The sequence below is a fragment of the Trematomus bernacchii genome, unplaced genomic scaffold, assembly GCF_902827165.1.
Source record: "Trematomus bernacchii unplaced genomic scaffold, fTreBer1.1, whole genome shotgun sequence".
In the NCBI taxonomy this organism is placed as follows: Eukaryota; Metazoa; Chordata; class Actinopteri; order Perciformes; family Nototheniidae; genus Trematomus; species Trematomus bernacchii.
Window position 1 is genome coordinate 415,888 of NW_022987644.1, and position 21,466 is coordinate 437,353.

Below are 21,466 nucleotides of genomic sequence, written 5' to 3' on the forward strand. Positions count from 1 at the left end.
AATAGCTCCTTGAATTATTCAATGTTTCCAAAAAAGGGGGAACTCATAGTGCTTTACAAATCTGTGTGCTTTTAACTGGCTTATATTTGGTCACTGAAACTTGATCCAAAGCTTTGTCACGAACAAATATAGCAACCTGTACAATCTTTGCAGTAGTTTATTAAACAACACAATTGTTTTAGATGCTACCAAAATAAATGATATAAATATTTATTTACTGTACAACACATGTCATCTAAATGACGGTATAACAACAGGACATTGACACTGATAGTTACTATCATAAAACCTAACTTTTGTATTTACAATACAAAAATAGCACAAAGGAAGACACTGAAAGACAAACAAGTAAATACATATTCGCCCTTTGATCTACATGTTATCATGCTTCATTGAAAAAGTCTAAAAGTGAATTTAAGTCATAATTATCAAGAATCTCCAGCAATGAGGACACCTTGGTTTTCACATTCTGGCCTTTAAACTTGAATTTGTCGATGAAGAGGTCTGTGATCATTCCTACGGGAAAGAAAAAAGAAATATTAGTTTATAATATTATTTATATTTCAGAGTGTTTTTTTAATTTTTTTATTCTACTAATTCATCCAAAAAAGAAAGATATATAGTTCATACACACAAAGATAAACAAAATGAGTAGAAGCGGGAGGGCTGAAGCATAGCTTATGGGAAGTAGCCCTCCCGTGAATCATCCTAATATAACATTGGCATTATTGCGTTAAAAACGTATAGAAATTAAGCAGTACAAAGAAATAAAGAAAACTGGGGAAAAAATAAATAAATGCATATATATATATATATATATATATATATATGAAAACTAGATAGGTCATTTTATGCACATGTCAATAGCAGTTGACTAACTTTTTTGAAAAGGAAAATACTATATATACAAATATATATATGTACACATGTACTTGGCAAATAAATAATATTATAAAACGGACAAGTAAAATCAAGCAATCTGATTGGTTCTTAGCCGTGGTATACTGAGCGTATACCACGGGTAGAATTGTAAGTTACTTTTCACAACAAGTCAGTATCCCTCCGCGTCTGAGATAAACAGTATACAGTTGGGCTGAAAAGCAAACTGCCTGCAGCTTCGCGTCGGGCCGAACCACGCCCCTTAGCTGTGATATAATGAGCATATACCACGGCCTGTCGTGAGCTATTGCTTAAATAATATATGCATATAAACATTGTGAACACTTATTTTACATTCATATGTTCACACATACACAGAATATACATAAGCACCATATGTTCAGGTGTATAAGTACACAAATGCACTCGTATACACCAATACAAATATTACAAGGCAATTTCCAGGGCTGAAATAATAATTCAACCGCATAACGATGAAAAGAAATAAGAAGGAAAAAATAAATAAAAAGTAATGTAAACAATATTAAATAAATAAACAAACTGAGAAGTTATTATTTCTAAAAAAAATTATTGATTCTGGGAATACCCAATATTTGTTAGCTGGAGTAATCTGCAAATATACATTTTTTGAATTTAGTGTGAGTGAAATGTAATGAATAAGCTGCACCGTAAAGCCTCTCAAGATGTGCTGGCTGCTTCTTGTACTCCACAAGGAGATTATTGGACTCATCCAGGATGTTACGGTACTCTGGGATGAGGAAGTCAGCGGTTCCCTCATGGACCTGAAGCTCCTGCCAATCACAGACATCAGAGAGAAAGTGAAGTGGAGGTTAGTAATTGTTGTTGTACAGCCCACAGAGAATGGGTGAGTACTTTTAACCAAAGATGGGCTTGTGGGCATACACGGGAACATATTGAAACGGATATCAGCTTCAGAATGGATTTTTCCTGAAAGATGTCACTTTGAACCAATACATACTTTTAGTGCATCGATAAGCTGAACTTTTCTAGCCAACATCAACTGGTACTCCAGCTTTGGATGTATCATCTTCAGGGTGTGGCTCACAGAGTCATCATTGATATCTGAAAGATTGACAAACAAACATTTTTGTTTTACAGGATTTATTTTGGTATAGATATTTCCCTGGAACTTTATGAACAATTGCACATACCGTATGAAACGTTCAGATTGATTTTCCTCTTGGTGGCTTCTTTGGAGAGAACATCACTCAGTATGGAGATGGTAGAGATGTTGTCTGACTTGAAGTGACCCTCCCCTTTGCTAGGAGTAAGAATACAATTAAAATATTTAATTCCAAGTACAATCAGAAACAAAACCTATACAATTTAGTAGGAAAAGGTCAAATGAAGCTCAGCGCAAGTTCTTTCAGGAAGACTGGTTCCCACGCTCTCATTCACAATTCTCTCTCACTCGCCCTTTTTCTCAATAAGCAAAGGCGCAACTTACCCCAGCTAAACCAATCAGTTGCGTCTTATCCCCACAGCCAATCACAGCACACCCGGCAAACGTTTAAATCTGCTCTTTCTCTCCCCTGCCAGCATCATTCAGGAGAATTGATGCAACCCTCCTTCACCTCCAGTTTCATCAGATCCACGGCAGGATCGCCCAGAAGAACCCTCATCACTCCGGATTTGTATTTCCCTTCAGTACTTCACCACCACCAGTGTCTAGACCCCGTGGGGTTTCTCTTTCTAGTCGGCTTCTCCTCCCCCTTAATTCATCACAGTATGATGGGGTCTTATCTCCAAAACGCTATTGTGCATACGGCAAAAAAGATGTCATCAACTACGAACTAAGTCTCTCCTGATTGAAATACAAACATAAATAAATCATTTCTAGGGGGATTAGACAAGAAATGGTACAACCCCCTTGTCAGTGATCTCATAATGCAATCCCATCAGCAAAATCACGTGGGTTTGCTATCCTGGCTCCAAAATGGTGGAATGAGCTCCCCATTGACATCAGGACAGCAGAAAGCTTACACATCTTCCGGAGCAGACTGAAAACTCATCTCTTTCGACTCCACTTCGAGCGATAGAATTACTATCAAAGCACTTATATACTAACTAAGCACTTATATACTAATAAAGCACTTATATACTAACAAAGGACTGGCTTATCTAAAGCTAGTTGAGTAGCACTTGAAATGTTTTGGCTCTATGAAACCTGATGTACTTATATGATTCTGTCTTCTTCAAGTTTGTATCTTCTTGGTCGAATGCACTTATTGTAAGTCGCTTTGGATAAAAGCGTCAGCTAAATGCAATGTAATGTAATAATGTCTTCAATTGTATATGCAATCCTAGGAGAGCCTTTCTACTGTGTACTTGTATTTATTTACCAATAAGTTGCTTCAAGCTGTGTCCCAAGGAAAGTGTTGTGGAAATAGAAAGCGATGCTCTCTCCTGCCGGTGTTTTCTCAGGCACCTCCGGCAAACAGAAGACCACCCAGGAGTGGATCTCAGCAAAACTGAACTGTCCCACCAGACTGAGCCTGTTCATCGGCCTGTAAGACGGACACAAAAAATAGGATTTGGATAGGATTTCATGGCTTCAATTAAAATCCAGATAAAAATCTAAGGTTTGATCAAGTTCGGATTTTTGTTTGACCTTTCTTGGTCTATGCTGTGTGTGCGCTGGTGCAGGGACAGAGGCTTGATCTGGTACTGGCGGACCTGGCATGTCTTTGGTTGCAGCCTCGGGGTTATGTACGCCTGCAGGGTGCCATACTGCCCCTCAATGGACCTCACCTAGAACAGTCATTGTAAATTGATTAATGAAATGAGTACTTAGGAATGCGACTCATAATAGAGTGCCACAGTGACGCGTCCTAAAACCCGGAAGTAAGTTAGCATGTTTACCACTTCCGGTTCCTTCGACAAAAAAGCAATGCAATTTCTCCATAGGATTTTGGAAAATAGCTGGAAAGAAGGTCTGTGGTTGAGACACATTTAAGAGACGGATCACGTTTTGTTCTACGACATTAAATCCATCAGCAGTGACCCCACTGGTGATTTTTGAAGAGTTTACGTGTCTGAAAAACGATGGTTGTTACCAAGTGGCTGAATAGGACTACAGAAGTTGTCGAGGCCGTTGTACGTCATTACGCCGAACACCCAAACACTCCCGCTAAGTTTGTTTGCCGTGTTCTGCTTGAAAGCAAGTACCTGCCTCCTGCAAACTGTTCAAACAAACGCTTCAACTTGTAACATTTTGAATCTGTAGTTTTTAATATGGATCTTAAGTTGGCGTGACGTTGAAGTTGTGCTGCTGTACTCGGCTGTAGTTCCTTTAGAGCATAACATTAGCAATTTGCTTCTGGCGATTCGATTTATGATTAGAAGATTATAAAAGTAGGGTAGACATGTGGAGATGATCCGGCTGAACAAAACGTGATCCGTCTCTTAAATGCGTGTCAACCACAGACCTTATTTCAAGCTATTTTCCTAAATCTTATGGAGAAATTGCATTGCGTTTTTGACGAAGGAACCGGAAGGAGTTTACTTCCGGGTTTTAGGACGCGTCACTCTGGCACTCTATAACAGAAAGAAAGGCTCACTATGGTATTGTATAGACGACGTACTGTAGGTTTAACAATCTGCAGAGCTTTAATGCAGGTCTTACCTTGAGCTCTAGCCTGGTAGTGTTAGCTTGACATCTGTACGTGGCCAGGAGAAAGTTCCCATTAGGCTGCTGGAGACGGAATAGAAAAAGTCAGATTTCTGGGAACAGCATTTATTTTAAAGTATGTCTGTGTACAAAGAGTTTAACCATCTCACCTCTGAGTCACATTCACTGAAACTGACAACTGCCGAGTTCTTGTCCACATCCAGCAGGTCTATAGGGACGTCGCTCTGCACAGAATATTCATGGTTAAGTTACATTTTGTATGTTTATGTGTGCAACAGGGGATCGAGAGCAGGATTTATAACAAGGACAGTCTCTAGGCACCAGAGGTTGCAACGCTCAGCGATTTCTTTTAATGAGCAGACCTGGAGCAGCAGGTTGTCGATGGCGGTCTGCACCTCCAGCATGAGGCTGTAGCTGGCGTCGTCCTGGCAGAGGGTGAACTTGTCGTTGATGCTGAAGACGGGCACAGCAGAGACGGCGGTGCTGGACTGAGACGTCTGCTGGTACTGCTCCCGGCCCTGCAGGACTTTCACCTGCAGCTGCTCCAGCTCAGACCTGCAACAGAACAATATGAGCAGTCTTACTCAAACTATTATATAGTAAGTCAAACACTTAAAGTGGAGTACCGACGCGGAGGTATAGCAATGAACTGCTGTGGATGAGGGCAAACGCAAACATATTCTAGCCAACTAAAAGAATAAATACTGGTTTAAGTGTACACTATATTTAAAATATTTGGTCACTGTAGTTCCCTTCAGACAGCCAATTTCGTAGCCACTCTAATGCTGTGCTGAAAGGTGAAATGACTGTTTTTGAAGAGAAGTCCAGAGGCCTTGAAGAGAGCCTTGTTAACCGCGTCATCTACCCGTCTGTTTTATGTTAAGGTAAACATACAACAGCATACAACCATACCTCAAAACATCCATTAAAAAAGGCACAACGACAGACAGTGAAATAAGTAAATAAAGCACTTGGTACCTGAGTGCTTCTACTTTGGACTGGACCTCCTTGCTCATTCTTATCTCGTCTCCGGGGCCGGCCTCAGCCTTCTGCGGCTCAGTTGTTAAACCAGTCACCCAACCTGAAAGAAAGTGGAATATGCTGCATGTCAGATCTCCTTTAAAAGGTCCCATGTCATGCTTTTCTGGTTATTACCCGTCCCCTTGTGTGTTATGAAGGTTTGTATGCATGTAAACGGTCTGCAGAGTCAAAAACCCTCAAAGTACACCCTGTAGGGAGTAAAACTCTAACACAGAAAAGACCTGTCTATGCTGCCCCAGAACGCCTCGTTTGGAGATTTCTCTTTTTCTATTATTTTCTTCCTGGGTACAGTGACGTGACCATACCCAAATGGACCCATTGGTCCAAATGGACCAATCCGTGGAGCTCCTCACACACACACACTCTCTCAGCGGCGAAACTGTGACGCGCTGGTGGGGGGTGCTAGTGGAGCCTCGCAGCGGCGAAACTGTGGCGCACTTACACTGTAGGTGCGCCGCGTTTGGGGGTGCGGGTGCTAGTGGAGCCTCGCAGATAAGGGTGCTGCAGCCCCCTCAGCACCCCCCCCTTCCCGCGTCCATTCGCGCAGCAAGCAGGAAATGAACCCAGCTCACACTGTCCGCTCCTCGCAGCAGCGAGCCACGCAACGTCCCGCCAACACGGCACCCAGACCCCACGCAGCATTCTCATCTGTTTGTCCTTACTGGTGTCATTTTCTGGTTGCTAACGCCATTGTAACACATAATTACTGATGTTCCGCTGTAACGGTGGTGGACTCATCAGAACAGAGTGGGCGAGCTGACCAATCAGAGCACAGTGGGCTCACAGGGAGAGGGGGGGGCAGGAGCTCCAACAAGCCGTTTAGGACAGAGAGTGAATACACATGCTATACAGAGATGCTGTATGAGGCCCCGGCTCCACGAGGACGAAAACGGGTTGAATCCGCATATTTCTCATGCGTATAGCCCTCTAAGCTCGACGACGCCGTAAGGGAAACGTAGAAACAGACCCCGCAAACGACAACGGGTCCAAAGGTGGATAGATCTGGGAACGGAGCGCTCTGGGGGGTCCAACGGGGCCGTGGAGTCGCCTATACGGTCATTCGTTTTCATAGCCCCGCCTCTCCCCGCCTCTCCCCCGCAGGGTTGCTATCGTGCTCCAGTCGCTACTGACCATGCTACAGTTCTTTGTGCAACATCTACAGGAGCTCCTCCTTGAATTCAGATTATTTATCTTTATCTCGATATGGACATAAACGCGAGTGAAGTCTAATCTGACAGGACGGAGACACGCAGCTCCTGCCGCTGTGATGCAGCGGGAGCAAAACACACACTTCAAGTCAGATCATCACCCTTAGCTATTTTAATTACCTCTCAAACTACCTAAACTAGTTATAAATATGTTCATTTTTACTGTCGGGTCACTCATTACAGGATCAGCTGCTGCATGAGACAGACACTGACGCTGTCAGAAGAGAGGAAAAAGAGACAGGCTCCGTGTATTTGATGATTATATATCATTATATCGTCGTTATTCATTTGTTTTAAAGCTCAATAAATAACAATGAAGACCTTTGACCGGCACTTTTATAATTTTGTCCGGAAGATTTAAACTTTAACACACGCTGACCGGCGAAAAACTCTGCCCGGTTCTGTCGGCCCCCACCGCGGAGAATACACAGAAGTGCAGCCATGACAACCATTCTTCTTCGCTGCTTTTGTGGAGGAAGTTGCTGCTTTTGTGGAGGAAGTTGCTGCTTTTGTGGAGGAAGTTACAGCGCCACGTACAGGTTCGGCATATGTACTGCAGCTTTTCCAGCGTTTGGATGTAAACGGAGCCGTCTCGTGGAGCTTGACACAATCCGGTGTATATTGCGTGGGGACGGAAGGTTTTTTGCGGTTGCATTTGCGTTACTCCGATGCGTTTTGCCGTATTTGTCCTCGTGGAGCCGGGGCCTCAGAAACCAATGTGAGTTTGGAAAATTGCACAATATAAATCTATTCTAGTATACCTCAACAATGGAATTATGATCAGTAGAAATGGCCATGACATGGGACCTTTAACTACTTAACAATAATGGTTGGGTTTTAAGAGCTCCCACTACAAGTCAGACAGTTTTACCATTAGCATAAGCAAGACAAAAACGCATATTCTTCTTAGAGAAGTATTTGACTAGGTGCTGTTTATAATCTAGTTCTTTTTGTAATCTTACCTGTGTAAGTGGTCGTCAGGATCTCATCATAAGACTCTTTCCCTACGCAGCCCCCCTGGATGGAAGTGATGCTCTCTGACAACACCTGAAGGCGGGAAAGACAGGAAACTTTGGCCATCAATGATCAGAATAAATCATGCAATACAATTACAATTGTAGGGGCATCTAAGAAAAGCCAAGCAAGGTATCAATGCAGGGGCAAAAAAACATAATACTATTGTTTCCTTGTAGTTGTAAGAAGGAACATTGACATGAATAAACCTGGGTACATGGAAACAAATCCACTGATAGACATACAGGATTTGTAATTCTATAAACTGATAAAAGATGAACTCACATGCTCGAAGCGTAACGTGGGCTCACTGGCGCTGTCGAAGCCATAGACCTCCACTGTGCCATCATCCCTGCCCACCAGAAGGTCATTCACTCCGTCGTCCACAATGTCGTAAGTGTCGATGCAAAGAATTCCTGATGGAGACAAAAGAGTGTAAAACTACGAATGTGGTGCAACCTAACATATTAGTGATTTGTTGAAGGGTGTGATGATCCTGTGAAATACCCACCTCCTTTCTTTTTGTCGTTGTCTATCTCCCATTTGGTTGACGCTGAGCTCTCACCAATGTGCACCAATCCTATTTTACCATCTGTAGTTCCATAGAGGATTTCCTCCCCTGTAGAGAAATCATGAAAGTAATGTTAGATCATTCCTGATCCTATTCTTTTTATTGAATTGCTCTAGCACACAGCACACAGAGGTCCACTTGCCTCCGTCTTTATTGTAAAGTTCCAAGAGAGATGGAGGGCCAGGGACTTCAATGTCATAGGCAAGCTCTGATCCCTACAGGAAACAAAATAAAAATAAATTGAGTCTGTTAGTTTGAGGTGAAACAACTAACGGTAATAAAATCAAAACAGTCAATCAATTACTTCTTACTTGCTACCCCTTTCCCTCAACCTATCCTCAGGGAGTGCATGCACGTAGACACGTTCGTTTTGCTGCTATAGGCTTAGATTGTCGGGGAACACCTTACTTCTTCCTTCTCTCTGTCTGTACCCGTGTACTCTCATGTTCCGAATAACCCAGCTTCCCCCAAATGTATTTTTGGTGTCTATCTACGCCGGGATCCTGAGTCATGGCTGATCCTGTTGCTGCGGTCCTGTGTCCTGGACCCTGAGCACTGGATCCTCTATCCTGAGTCCTGGACTTCGAGTCGTGGCTGAACCTGTCTCTGCGGTCCTGCCTGGCTCTCATCATACTACTTCCCTGATGGCTCCCACAGGATTGTTGACATCCTCCTGGATTCATCTTCTTATTATAGACACATGCATATCCAAACATTTGGTCTACCTATGCTGTAAAATGTATTATCTCTTCGATTTATACACGGCATCTATTGCACGTCTGTCCGTCCTGGGAGAGGGATCCCTCCTCTGTTGCTCTCCCTGAGGTTTCTCCCATGTTCCCCTTTAAACTGTGGGTTTTTCTCTGGAAGTTTTTCCTTGTACGATGTGAGGGTCTAAGGACAGAGGGTGTCGTATTGTCATACTGATATTCTGTACAAACTGTGAAGTCCACTGAGACAAATGTAACATTTGTGATATTGGGCTATATAAATAAACATTGATTGATTGATTGAATCTAATCTTATTTTACCCGCAAGACTCTGAGAACCCGATCTTGGCAGGCCAGGATCGGGACAAAGCGAGTCAGGTTTTCTGAGGATAGACATGTGATGTCATTGATTTTGTCTCCAGAGAGGTAGTAGTCTTGGTCCTTGCAGTCACAGTAGTGGTTGTAGATGTAACTCGCACACACAAAAAGATCAGCGCCGGAGACATGCCTGAAGAAGAGATAACCATCACTGCTTAAAAAATGGTGTAAATCACACAGTTCTGAATTTGTCAAGCCAGCAGTGCAAGTTAATTAAAAAAAAAGAGTAAAAGAAGTGTCTCCTACATGGCGTTAATGCTCTCAGTGAGGTTGGCTTCAAAGGTGAGGAACTGTTTGCCTTTCTTGGTGAATCCTCGGACCTGAGAACCAGAACAAACAAAGATCTTCTCCTGTGGAGTTCCCGCAGCTCCTCCAAGATCCAACCTGGTTATTTTCTGCCCTGGCAGTGTTTTGAACACAGGCTGAAACAGAGTCAGATTCCTTTCCATTAGAGACTGAAATTCAACACGTTAAAATCCAACTGACTAAAAGAAAAATCGTAAAATGGACACTCACCACTGCTTCTCCCTTCTTCATCCCAAAACAGGTTAGGATACCATCATGATCAGCAACAGCAACCTGATACAAAGGGACAACAACGAAGAATCAGGCTGTAGTTTAAATGATCACATAGCATGTATAAATATCACTTCTGCTTCTGATAACTGTGTCCTTTTACAACCTCTGACCTTCATGCTCTCTCTAATGTATTGTAGGAAGCTTATTGTAATACCTGAGCCAGGGACTATTTATATCATATTTATGTATAAATCTGGACCCTTCCTTCTTTCAAATATACTAAATTAAATTGTTTAATCCAAACACAATACACAGCTACAAGTTGTTTGTCTTGGTATAATGTTGCATATGCATTGTTTTGATATATTATTACCTTTTGGGTTGCCTTTTTCCCCACTGCTGGAAGCAGCCTCATAGTTTTCTGGGATGTCACACCAACCTGTGAGGAAATAGCAATCAACAAAAGTAAAACTAAAAGTAGTTTACTTGAGGCAGAAACCCTGAATAGACAGTACATCTACTAACATGAATAAACAACCAACTTAAACAAAACCATTGATGTTAAGTAACTAAGTACATGTACTTAAGTACTGTACTTAAGTATAATGTTGAGGGACTTGTACTTTACCTTAGTATTTCATTTTTTTTTTAAATTCTTTGTACCCCCACAACAGTTCAGAGGTCAATATTATACTTTAACTCCACTACATTTTTGTAGCACCTTTAATTAATTGTATGTATTCAATACTTGAATAAAGTCACACCTGTATTAAGATACCCTGCAGCATAGAAAGTAATTAAAATTAGCTGCACTTTTACAACATGTGATAAACACATTATTTCGTTAATAATTATAATCAAAACATAATAAATATAATTCTGTAATGGACCAATCTGCACATGAGTACTTTTTCTTTTGGTACTTTAAGTATTTTGATGCCAATACGTGTTTGACTGCAGGACTTTTAACAGAGTATTCCTAGACTCTGGTAGTTGTACTTTACTGAAGTACACAATCTGAGTACTTCTTCCACCTCGGAACAAAACCAATCCACTGTCTATACTTTGTGTTACCTGAATATAATCCACTCGATTAAGGTGGATCTCCATCTTCTTTCTCCACTGGGTGTTATTTTAGTGGCGAAAAAAAGTGTTGCAATTCTTCCAGGTAGGTTTTCCAGTACCACAGGAACCCCCTAAAGCTATCTAAAACGGCTCGATAACATTTCCATCGGAATTACGGGTGGTGGGTTTTGGTGAAGTGAGATTATCCAAAGAGATTAGCTCGACGTGCTAATGTTAGCTAGCAAGCTAATTGTCTAACACGATCTATTAACACGAAAACTCTCTACTGTGCTAAACTGATGTAATCTTTCATTAAATCTAACGAGCCACAGCAACCTATTTGAGGCAGGCTGTGGTCTTTAAATGCTGTTAAAAACGCATTTAAACCTATTTTAATGAGTTAGGCAGAAACGTTCAAGACCAGATAAACGAAGCGCCCGTTGTCAATAGCAACGCTGCAGTTGTAAGAACCTGTGATACCATTGGATGGGATGCAACAGAGATCCATGCTGTGTCCTGATTGGTGGATAAGATGTGATACCATTGGATGAGATTGAGAAGACATTTAAGGTGTGTTCTGATTGGTGGACACGCAAAGAAACTCTGTAGGCTGCAGACATAGACTGTATATATAAAGGCTGCAGATCAATGCAACTGTTCTGCCATCACTTTTTGATGTCATTGAAAAATGCGTTCATTCAATTATGCATTTATTAAAATCAACCTTTATTATAATTATAACTATGTTCATAGTCACATGTGTGGTATTTACCTGCACTACCTTACATTATATTGAGGTGTTTCCACATGTTTGTCCTTCTCATTCACATGTATACATAAAAGGGTCAGTAACATTTATCATTCACTTTTTTTTAAAGAACTCATGTTAAGCTACCAAATATCTATATTAGGATAGACATTTTCTTATTTAAAACAGCCTAGGCAAAGGTCTGCACTCTTTGACCACCCTTTACATTTTCATTTGTGTCAATAACTAGGATAAGATTAACTACAAATATATCAGATCAAATGTATAACCTCAAACCACATTGCTGTTCTTTAATATTTTATTGGTTTAATTAAGAGATCATTTTATTCTTGTCATAAAAACGTGGTTTGTCTGTAGGCAAATGAACACATTTAACATGGCAGACAAAGAAATCAGAGCATGCGTTATGCAAAAAAATAAAATACAAACTACATAGCAACAAATAAATGAAGCAATATGAAAAGAGATATCAGACTGAGAAACAAGGTGAGAATGCATTCAAAACATGACAGGCATCGTGCTAATCCTTTCATCTATCAATCCTACCGCAAAATGCTTGGTACCTTAAAATATTCTATAAAATACAGCAGATATCTTGTTTCTCAAATCAACATCATACCTACATAGACTTTCAAGTTGTTAAAAACAGTTAGTTGATAGGATACACTTAAAGTTAGGCATTTAGTCAAATCAGAGCCTTGGATGCTTTGCACATACAAAAAGAAATTGGACCGTGTAGAAGCTGCACACAAACTCCATTCAACCAAGCACATCATGATCATTAAAAAAATTATTATTAATGTATAAGCTTATTTTAATTTAAGTTACTAATCTCAGAATGTTAATGTTTCATCATATAATAAGCGATTTTCATGAATAAATAAGGACATAAAAAGGAAACAAAGATAACAGCCGGTACATCACGTTACAGCTGATGACAACTGAGCTGCATCCAGTGAACGTAACATAGTGAGGGTGTCCACCGCCCGAATGAGGTCACATTAAGAAGATGGGGAAAGGAACATCACCATGAGACTTCAGTGCATTACTGGCTGCTCTTCAACTGTACTCCAACATACAGAGAAGTTGGAGCAAAGAGTGTAAAGTTGACATTCAAAAAACAGTTCCTTCTGTTGATGGCAACGTCTGTCCTCATCAAAGTTTAAGTCACATCTTAAAATGGTGGAAAAACTAAACATAAAGAAAACAAAACTTCTATGGAGCGTGATCAGACCCCCGTGGGGGCGAGGCGGCTGATGAATGCGATGCTGCTGAGGCACGCCTTCCTGAAGAAGGCGGGGCAGGCGGGCTTCATGATGAAATGCTCCATGAGGATCCGCAGCTCCGTGAACAAGGTGCTGGGGAGGACACGGATGGGTTAGATACTCAAATCAGGGAAGTCCTTCAAAGATTTTACATTTCTGAATCCCACACCTGTAAAGAACATTTTATATCCTTTCCTACATTTCTACGTTACAGGGTTCATACACTTTTTCACCAATGATTTTCAATGACTTTCCCATGACCTTCACCTAATTTTCCATGACCAAAAACATGACTCTTTCTCAGCGGTACCACTGAAAATGGTTTATTTTAACATGGAACAGGAAAATAAGGTCTGAAACATGTTGTGCCTATCTAAAACAAATCAAATAGGCTTACTAGCTTCTACACGCTAAAGCAACTGAAATCTCTCACCAGCAAAATACCTCGTCAGTTAAATGCCATTTTACGTTTCATTATTATACAGTATTTATTATCATTATAGTATTACTATTTCGGCGATTAGATAAAATATAAATTATATTTGATGCAACTTTAGTTACATTTCCATGACTTTTCCAAAACTTTGGGAAACATTGTTTTCCAGGGCCTGGAATTAGCATTTTGAATTTCCATGACTTTTCCAGGTTTTTAATGACCGTAAGAACCCCGATTAGTTTTATTTTTCTCCAATGTCAACGCCTTCGTTAATATCCTTGCTTATGATTGATCTCAGTCCTTGCCTACAGTGTATTTCTGTAAGCTAAATAGCATGTCAATCAATCCTTTGGAGCAGACTGCCCTTCCAGTTGCTCCAGAGAGATTCAGAACTACAACCACCCGCTTATTGCAATGTTACAGATGTTGAATTATTGATTGTTCAGTTAAATATAGAATATTCATTGCCAGGCCTTTTCCACACACACAACACATGTAGTAGAGCCAGACTTATAGCCCGACTAGATTTAAAGTTATATATACTGACCTCTAAGAGATAAAGAATCTATTTGTGACACAGTTTCTGAATTGGCTCAAAAGGCAATTTCAATAGTAGTATTTCTCATAACATGTTGGCCAACACACACTGAGACATCTATACTGTACTAAAGATGCGGAAATCTTGGCCAATAATATCAGTCCAGGTCCGTTTTTGGTTCCAAAGGATGCAAATGGAATTTCCATCGCTCCAAACATGCCATATCTTCTGATTTAATTTAATGTTGTTTTGCAAAGAAATATACTTTAAAATAAATATTTAATGTTTAATGACAAATGTTGCGGGCAAAAGCAGCAAAACACTGCGAGAACTGTACTGAAAAGATTCTGCAATAATGATGTTTTATGTCCTCAATTTCATAAAGACCTGAGCTTTGTTACAATATTATTTCTCATCTTACCGGCAGTATGGGTTTCTTCTGGATGTGTAGCGGAGGGTGAGGAATCGGTAGTAAATAAAAGGCAGCAGCAAGCTCCCCTGGCCACTGTTTCAAAGACAAAGTGGAAACTGAGATTAAAATGCAATTCAATAAACAACATGAATAAAATCACTTAATTTGTTCAGCACTTTTCAAAACATTCAATACAAATGAAAATTGACATAACAGTGAACAGCTGCATAATCGAATGCAATCCAACTCTTCGTGCAGACTGCCTTGTGAATTTGAATATGAAAATGTTACGTGTCAGACAACTATAGAAGCTGACACGCACTGGTAGATACAATCTACTAATATAGATAATGTGGTAATTATGGGAACTGGGATTTGTTTGGTTTGCACTATTGCTGCCCCCACGATTTAAAAGGCAATTATAGTGACTTAAAAAAATTACATTACATGACATGTCACTTGTTAGACGCTTTTATCCAAAGCGATTTACATACTCAGTACTGTGGGCAATCCCCACAGGAGCAATTTGGGGTGAAGTGTCTTGCCCAGGGACACAACGACATGCTGACTGCAGTGGGGTTTGAACCTGTGCCCCCCTGATCCCAACACCTACACACAATCCACTGCACCACACGCCGCCAAAAGTGATTGACAACAGGAAATACCGGTCTCTTTTGGTTGCCTTTATCTGTCCTGAGTATGTCTGGCAACACAAGATTGATAAGCAGAAAACTGTCTGTAGGAACACCCGCTAAAATAAGTTTAGATGGTTGACTACATAAATAAGTATGCCTTTATCGTCACATTTAACATCACTACAGACCAGAAAGCAGGCGAGTAAACAGAAAAAAAGCGTTATGTTTTGGTTGAAATTGTCCTTTTCCATGGGCACTTACCTGAAGAGCAGAAAAGCAGTGGCTGGCATCAAGAAAATCTCATTGCAGGCAATAAACTTCAGGATGTTCTGCTGGTTAGATGTAAGTTTGTCCAAAAGGTTTCTGATGAACATCAGGCTGCTGGGGCCCACGGACTGCAAAGAAGAAAGATTCAAACATCAGAAAGTGACAACAACGTCAAGCAAAAGCAAGTCTCATGAATAACTAAAATCAACATTTGGTAGGTCATTTTCTAACCGGGGCTTAAACAAAGAATGTCTGTCTTTCAGCATTATACATCACAACAGCTTCACACTCACATCCAGGACTTTCTTTGTGTAGGTAGTTGCGTGAAGCACTGAGAAGAGGAAGACTGGGAATATGCTCACTGGACACAAAGGTTAAGGATCATCATATCAAAAGACAGAATAACCATCCCACAATGATTTCGTGCAATTATTAGAGTTACATCGTTTATATACATGTCAGGGTTTCTGCTAGGATTTTTTATTGCAGGTCAAATGTCCGGAGAGAATGTATTTTACCGGACAAATTTGAAACTTACCGGTCATGTTTCAATAATAACAAGAAGAATTGTGTAGCAGAGTTTCCGTTAGCAGGTAATTACCGGACTATGACCGGATATGCTGATGTTTGTAATCGTAACAGATCGAAAAGTTCAGATTCATTTTTCAATAAATGATGAAACAACATAATGTCTGTCTGTGTGTCTCTCTCTTTGTGTCTCTCTCTCTCAGCTCGCTAAACAGTGGGCGGGGCTTCAGGTGATCATGCAGAGCTGCGTGTCTCCGTCAGACTCAGCAGCTGATCCTCTCTCTCTTTATGTCCATATCGATCAGTTCAAGCTCTCCTGATTGGCCTTTATAGAGAGCACCGATCAAACTATTAAGAGTGAATATCGGCCGATAAGCATCCCTAATTATTACCGGACATTTTGACCGGCAGGTTTTGAATTTACCGGTTTTTAATAAATGTTACCAGCTAAAAAAACGGTAATTACCGGCTAACGGAAACCCTGATACATGTATCTTAAAATGATCTAAATCAGGGGTTTTCAAAGTGCGGGAAGATGAGCCTCCCCTCAGAGAACATAAGAACAGATCGATCCATGTTACCGCTCGCATAAAGTAAGCTGAAGTTAACTAGCTGAAATTCTCGTTATTTTTTTCTCACGCTGCGCGTCCCCTGAAGCTCTCTGGCGCCCCCCACCGCTGATCTAAATCATGGGACGATCATGGGACTAATAAGAAACTCTAATTGCACCCTTGTTAAAACAGATGAATGGAGAATCTCAACATTACACCCAGCACTATCCAGCTGTCTTTTCCCCATGTTTGAAGGGTAAAGGATACTTGTGATGGGGTGGGAGTTGACCAGGATGAGTGAGTAGAGCAGGTAATGACAGCTGTCCTCCTGAAGAGCCTGGGCCAGGAAGGCTCTGCTCAGCTGAAAGCGTGGAAGCCTTTGATGTAAGCGAAGGGCACTGGTGAGGGCGTTCGCTAACAAGGCTCGCTGATAGAAGTTAGCTGCTGCATAGGGTCTGAAACAAACAATCAGTCACAACAAGTCTGACACAAATTCAGGCTGGGAGAAAGGAGAATAGGTGAAAGCAGTGTGTTGATGATGTGCTCGGTCACTGAATGTACTCACCCTAAAATCGGTAGAATAAACATTACGGAGCAGTAGACAGTGAAGAGCCGTGAAAGCCACATTGCAGTTTCTAGCTTGTTACTCATTAAAAATTGCTGTGGAAGAGAGAAAAAATAAATTTAGGATTAATGCTGAATTAATAACCTGCTCCATCACTTACGATATAAGATCATGGGTAGATGGTGTACAGTGTTACATGTGCTTGAAGCAAAGTACTGGGATATCCAGGTGACAGGAAGGTTTTCTGTTGTCTCACGCTTACTGAAAAGTGTTTTACTGAAAGGCTCAGACCTCCCCTCATGCTCCCTCATTGGTCAGCAAAGCCAAGCTCGACTCAAAAACAACTTAGTTCAATATCGCAGTTAATTGTCCTGCCTTCTGATCACATGTCAGGAGACAACAAGCAACTATGCAGTTTAATTTAATAAAATAAATCACGTTAGAGAAGACGTTTGTTGAATTTCTTACGATTTATAATTGAAGAAAAGCCCTAAACAATTAACTAATTATGATTACTGAAATGGTTGAGGATTTAATCGTTGCAGCGCTAGAAATATTTCAGCAACATTCATTTCTGTGCAAAAATGATTATTTTTTCATTTTCATGTGTAAGTCATAAACACAAATAATCCATTATTAAAAAAACTATGAATGCTTAATTGACATTATTAACAATGTAATAAAGCTCTAAGGGTTACTGACAGTTTGGGTGACTCTGTAAAGTGCTTAGGGGCTAGATAGTAGGCTTAGTAGTATCTTTGTACGTGGAATCAGAACACCTTTCAAAAGGGAGAAATAGTTGAAGGGTTAGATCAAACAGACAACTTACCACAGGCCCTAGCTGTGGAGGAGGAGGAGGAGGAGGACTTTGTTCGTTGGTGTCAGCCATCTTTGGGATTGTGGGTTGCTCTGTTGGGAAAAAAGTAACACCATGAAGCAATACTGACTACCAGCAGGGGTCACGTAACTTACTGCTTATAATCCCCTCCCAGAACTGCTATTAACAATGTGTGTCTTTTTTGACAAGTCAGCCTATTAATTCTGTCAGGAAATGAACAAAAAAAGATATTCCAAAAACGATGTACTAGTCTTTGTTTCAGAGGTATCATTTACTTTTGACTACACATCATTGATCTGACAGCTATAGTTACCAAGTACATCCTAAATTGCGATTTGTATAGGCAATCATGCAACATACCACTCACAGGGAATCCTTTCACTTTTTAACTCTAAATAGCTATATTCCTGATTATAATTACCCTACACACTTTTATATTACATTAAGTATTATGTTCAATGCATGGTTTTACTGTGTGGTATTGACCTATTGTTAATTGCAGGACTTTTACTGGAAAATCTGTATTTTTTTGTTGTGGTATTGAATACTTCCTCCCCCACTGTGTTTTTTTAGCTAAGCAAATTGAAAGACACCATGTCCCTCACGGTGAAATCATTCATCTATGTGGGACCAACAGTCACAGGAAAAACCGCACTCAAAAATAACTACTACAATCTATGTCAATATAGGCTAAAACTGAAATGAAAGACTTAACGCTAGCTAGGTTAGCCCACCTAGCCTTCTCTAGTTTGGATAAGTAATGACTACATTATTATATGAAGCACCGAAACAAACGTAAATTATTGTAACAGTTGCTTATGCTACTGATGAACATGAATAATCCCAAACAAATTGGTGTAAACATACAATAAAGACTATTGTCGGTGGTTTATCAATGCTAATGCTAATGTTAGCGGCAGGTGGCTCTAGAATATTCGCTGTGTGTTACCATCGTTACTAGCATATAAGCTAACCCTCCACTGGTTACATCGATAGCCCTTAATACGATGGCTAACGTAAGCCGTTTAAATGAGCTAGTAGAGAAGGAATACTACTGCTTGATAATATATATATACCAGTTATAAAGTGGACAGCTTACCAGTGATTCAGAGTAGAACCGTTACGTTGCGTGCTAGCTTGAAATTGACAGGCTGCTAGTCACTGAGGTAAATGATCAGCTGACCTTCTGAAGCGACGTGACTCTCGCGATATTTTAGAAGGAGAGTTCCGGATCCCAGACACGGATCACAGACAACACTCCCCTCTAGTGGTAACACTGTGAACTGCTCTTCTTTCTGCTCTTAGTTCTGACAGAATTGGACAATCAGGTGCCAATAAAATGCACAATGTTCTACAAATTAAAAACAATAAACTGTTAAACCAATATGTCTTATGAGTGTGACATAACTAACCATTTGCTGTACCTACAAAATACACATATTACAGTTTAATATCCAGAGTTTGCTATAAGACTGTTTTGTTTGGGTGTTTCCAAATGGAATACATTGTTTTCAACTTGAATGTTTTGTTTGTAAAGAAGGAGAGTATTTCAAACCAGTGGCCCAGTTTATGCATTAGCAGATTAGTGTCTGATAGATTACTATGTATTTCTAACAGATACTCAGATTAAATCTCTATGTGCTCATCATTTTAGGAAAAAATAGCCTAGCAACAGTAAGTTACTGTATAGAAAAACCACAAACTTACCTATTTATAGACATTTTCCCACATGTTTGAAAGTGTTTGAGCAGCAAGTGAAGCAATTATTTTGTTTATCTCCCTTCTTTTGAAATGATAACGTCACAATTTTGCAATATCATTTGAGTATCTGTTAGAAATCCTACTAAAATCACGATCAGACACTAATTCCAAAATTGGACACATGTACATAACTATATCACAGATACGTGTCTTTTTAAAGAAAACACTTCTTGCAGGGATCAGATAACATAACGTTTAATCAACTTTATCACAGATTTACATTGTATGTTGAGCATCGCATGTGCACAGCTCAGGGGAAAACCTGTAAATGCGCATGCGCAGTGGTCAACGCCCTCATGTTTAGAGCACATACTGTTTATGTAACCTACTTTTTGGATAAAAAAAATGCTCTTTTCTGAATTTCAGGAGACACTTAACATAACAAATGTGTCGAATATTTATTTATTAAAAATGATATAATGATTTACTGATCAATGTGAATGTTATGTTGCGTGTTGTCCACCAGAGGGCGCACTCGACCCGTCTATGGTTTGTCTGCGGATTTCTTATAGCCTGTGTTGGATGATTATTTTAGCTTTAAGAGCACCTTATTTGGTCGCAACATGTTTTAAAATCTTACATCTGACTGCTGCTGCAGCGCATATACCCGCAGATTATTGGCACCAGTGTCGCAGGATGATGTGTTTGCTGCAGATGCCATTTGAAAATATAGGCAGTGTAAGCACTGTAGAATCTAATTATTTCTTTGCAAAACCTAATTAGGCATTAAAAAAGGTTAACGCCAGCGCCTGAAACGTTTTTGTTTAATAATCCCATTACTGACGGCTCATCATGTATAAAATGGTGCAGGAGGACACTAAGTTTCCACTTGTTAAAGGGAATCTCTGAGAAATAGTCGCAGACTTTTTGACACTATCTGCGATTGGGAATTAGGGCTTGTAATTAAACTGCGGAGCCTCAACAGAGCACAGAGTAAGTAAGGCTGCAGCGCCCTGCCTTGCATGCATTTTCTATGTTTAATTTATCTGCCTACTGCAAGAAAGATTGTCTCTATATTCTGCTTTTCTCTTTACAATGTCTTAATGTGCCAGGCATGACAGAACTCGTTAAACAGGCAGCGTACAGTGAGAATATCTTGATGATTTTTAAGCGTCAGCTCCTCTCGGACCATTACCAGTCACCAGAGAGCTGAAGGTGAGAATTTAAATGAGACAACATTTTCTGGCCGAGTTTTAATTTCTCCAGGCTTCTGAGGAACAACTGTGAGATCCTGAGACACGTTATGAGAGAGAAATGTGTCGATGAAGACTCAAATATGAATATATAGTAGATAGAAGAGCAAAGGGATGTTACAGTGATGCAAAAAAACATGTATTTGATGAGTGCCAGAGCCATATTAACGAGTTATCAGGACTTATTCTGATATGTAATAGCTTTTTAAAGTATCAAATTAAAACTATGTTGTTGGTTTCCTGAAAATAAATACAGTTGTGTATCTTAGCTAGCGTGTAAAGGAGCCTACAGATCATAAAAGTAATATACAGTGTTGAACATTTTATTTATAGGATAACCCACATACAAAAATAGTATTTCGTTTTTTTTTTTACAGTATATTGGAGCAGTTTCGAAATGTTCCCCTCCTCTTTGCATCGGTCTAACACAAAGACAGGTTTCTGCGCCAGTTATTCACCTACAGGAGGGATTACTGTTTATTTAAAATAAAAAATAATAGGGAAAATGAAATACATCAAAAGCGAAAACGAAAGCTAAATTAAAAACATATTTACGGGTTATTATATAATAATGAAGTGAAAAAAGAAAGGAAGGACATTAGGATGTCAGAGGATGATAAATATAGGTTTTAATATATTACATTTTGTCA

At 40.0% G+C, this 21,466-nt stretch overlaps 2 protein-coding genes across 2 annotated transcripts; both read right to left on the bottom strand.

Annotated features, from left to right (window-relative positions):
* Positions 1–139: 139 nt before the first annotated feature.
* Positions 140–11,493, bottom strand: bbs7 (Bardet-Biedl syndrome 7). The gene is made up of 19 exons (XM_034133762.1): positions 11,068–11,493; positions 10,367–10,432; positions 9,991–10,053; positions 9,721–9,896; positions 9,418–9,604; positions 8,529–8,601; positions 8,327–8,434; positions 8,101–8,231; positions 7,764–7,848; positions 5,531–5,633; positions 4,915–5,107; positions 4,702–4,776; positions 4,547–4,615; positions 3,533–3,672; positions 3,264–3,428; positions 2,073–2,182; positions 1,880–1,983; positions 1,568–1,691; positions 140–516 (listed from the first exon to the last, which is right to left on the bottom strand). Exons 1-19 carry the CDS (start codon positions 11,101–11,103, stop codon positions 383–385), a joined length of 2,142 nt encoding a protein of 713 aa, XP_033989653.1. The 5' UTR covers positions 11,104–11,493; the 3' UTR covers positions 140–382.
* Positions 11,494–12,109: 616 nt separating this feature from the next.
* tmem33 (transmembrane protein 33) lies at positions 12,110–19,046 on the bottom strand. Its single transcript, XM_034133822.1, has 8 exons — positions 18,962–19,046; positions 17,854–17,933; positions 17,025–17,119; positions 16,727–16,914; positions 15,674–15,741; positions 15,375–15,508; positions 14,488–14,571; positions 12,110–13,185 (listed from the first exon to the last, which is right to left on the bottom strand). Exons 2-8 carry the CDS (start codon positions 17,911–17,913, stop codon positions 13,056–13,058), a joined length of 759 nt encoding a protein of 252 aa, XP_033989713.1. The 5' UTR covers positions 17,914–17,933; positions 18,962–19,046; the 3' UTR covers positions 12,110–13,055.
* Between the last annotated feature and the right edge of the window lie 2,420 nt (positions 19,047–21,466).

Excerpts from the sequence above, each read along its gene's own strand:
- bbs7 (XM_034133762.1), bottom strand. The coding sequence starts at position 11,103 with ATGGAGATCCACCTTAATCGAGTGGATTATATTCAG. Across the intron at positions 9,605-9,720 it reads ACTGAGAGCATTAACGCCAT|GCATGTCTCCGGCGCTGATC; the intron begins GTAGGAGACACT and ends TCTCTTCTTCAG. Across the intron at positions 1,692-1,879 it reads AGCTTATCGATGCACTAAAA|GAGCTTCAGGTCCATGAGGG; the intron begins GTATGTATTGGT and ends TGTGATTGGCAG.
- tmem33 (XM_034133822.1), bottom strand. The coding sequence starts at position 17,913 with ATGGCTGACACCAACGAACAAAGTCCTCCTCCTCCTCCTCCTCCACAG. Across the intron at positions 16,915-17,024 it reads TTTATTCTACCGATTTTAGG|ACCCTATGCAGCAGCTAACT; the intron begins GTGAGTACATTC and ends TGTTTGTTTCAG. Across the intron at positions 13,186-14,487 it reads AGAAGAAACCCATACTGCCG|CACCTTGTTCACGGAGCTGC; the intron begins GTAAGATGAGAA and ends TGTCCTCCCCAG.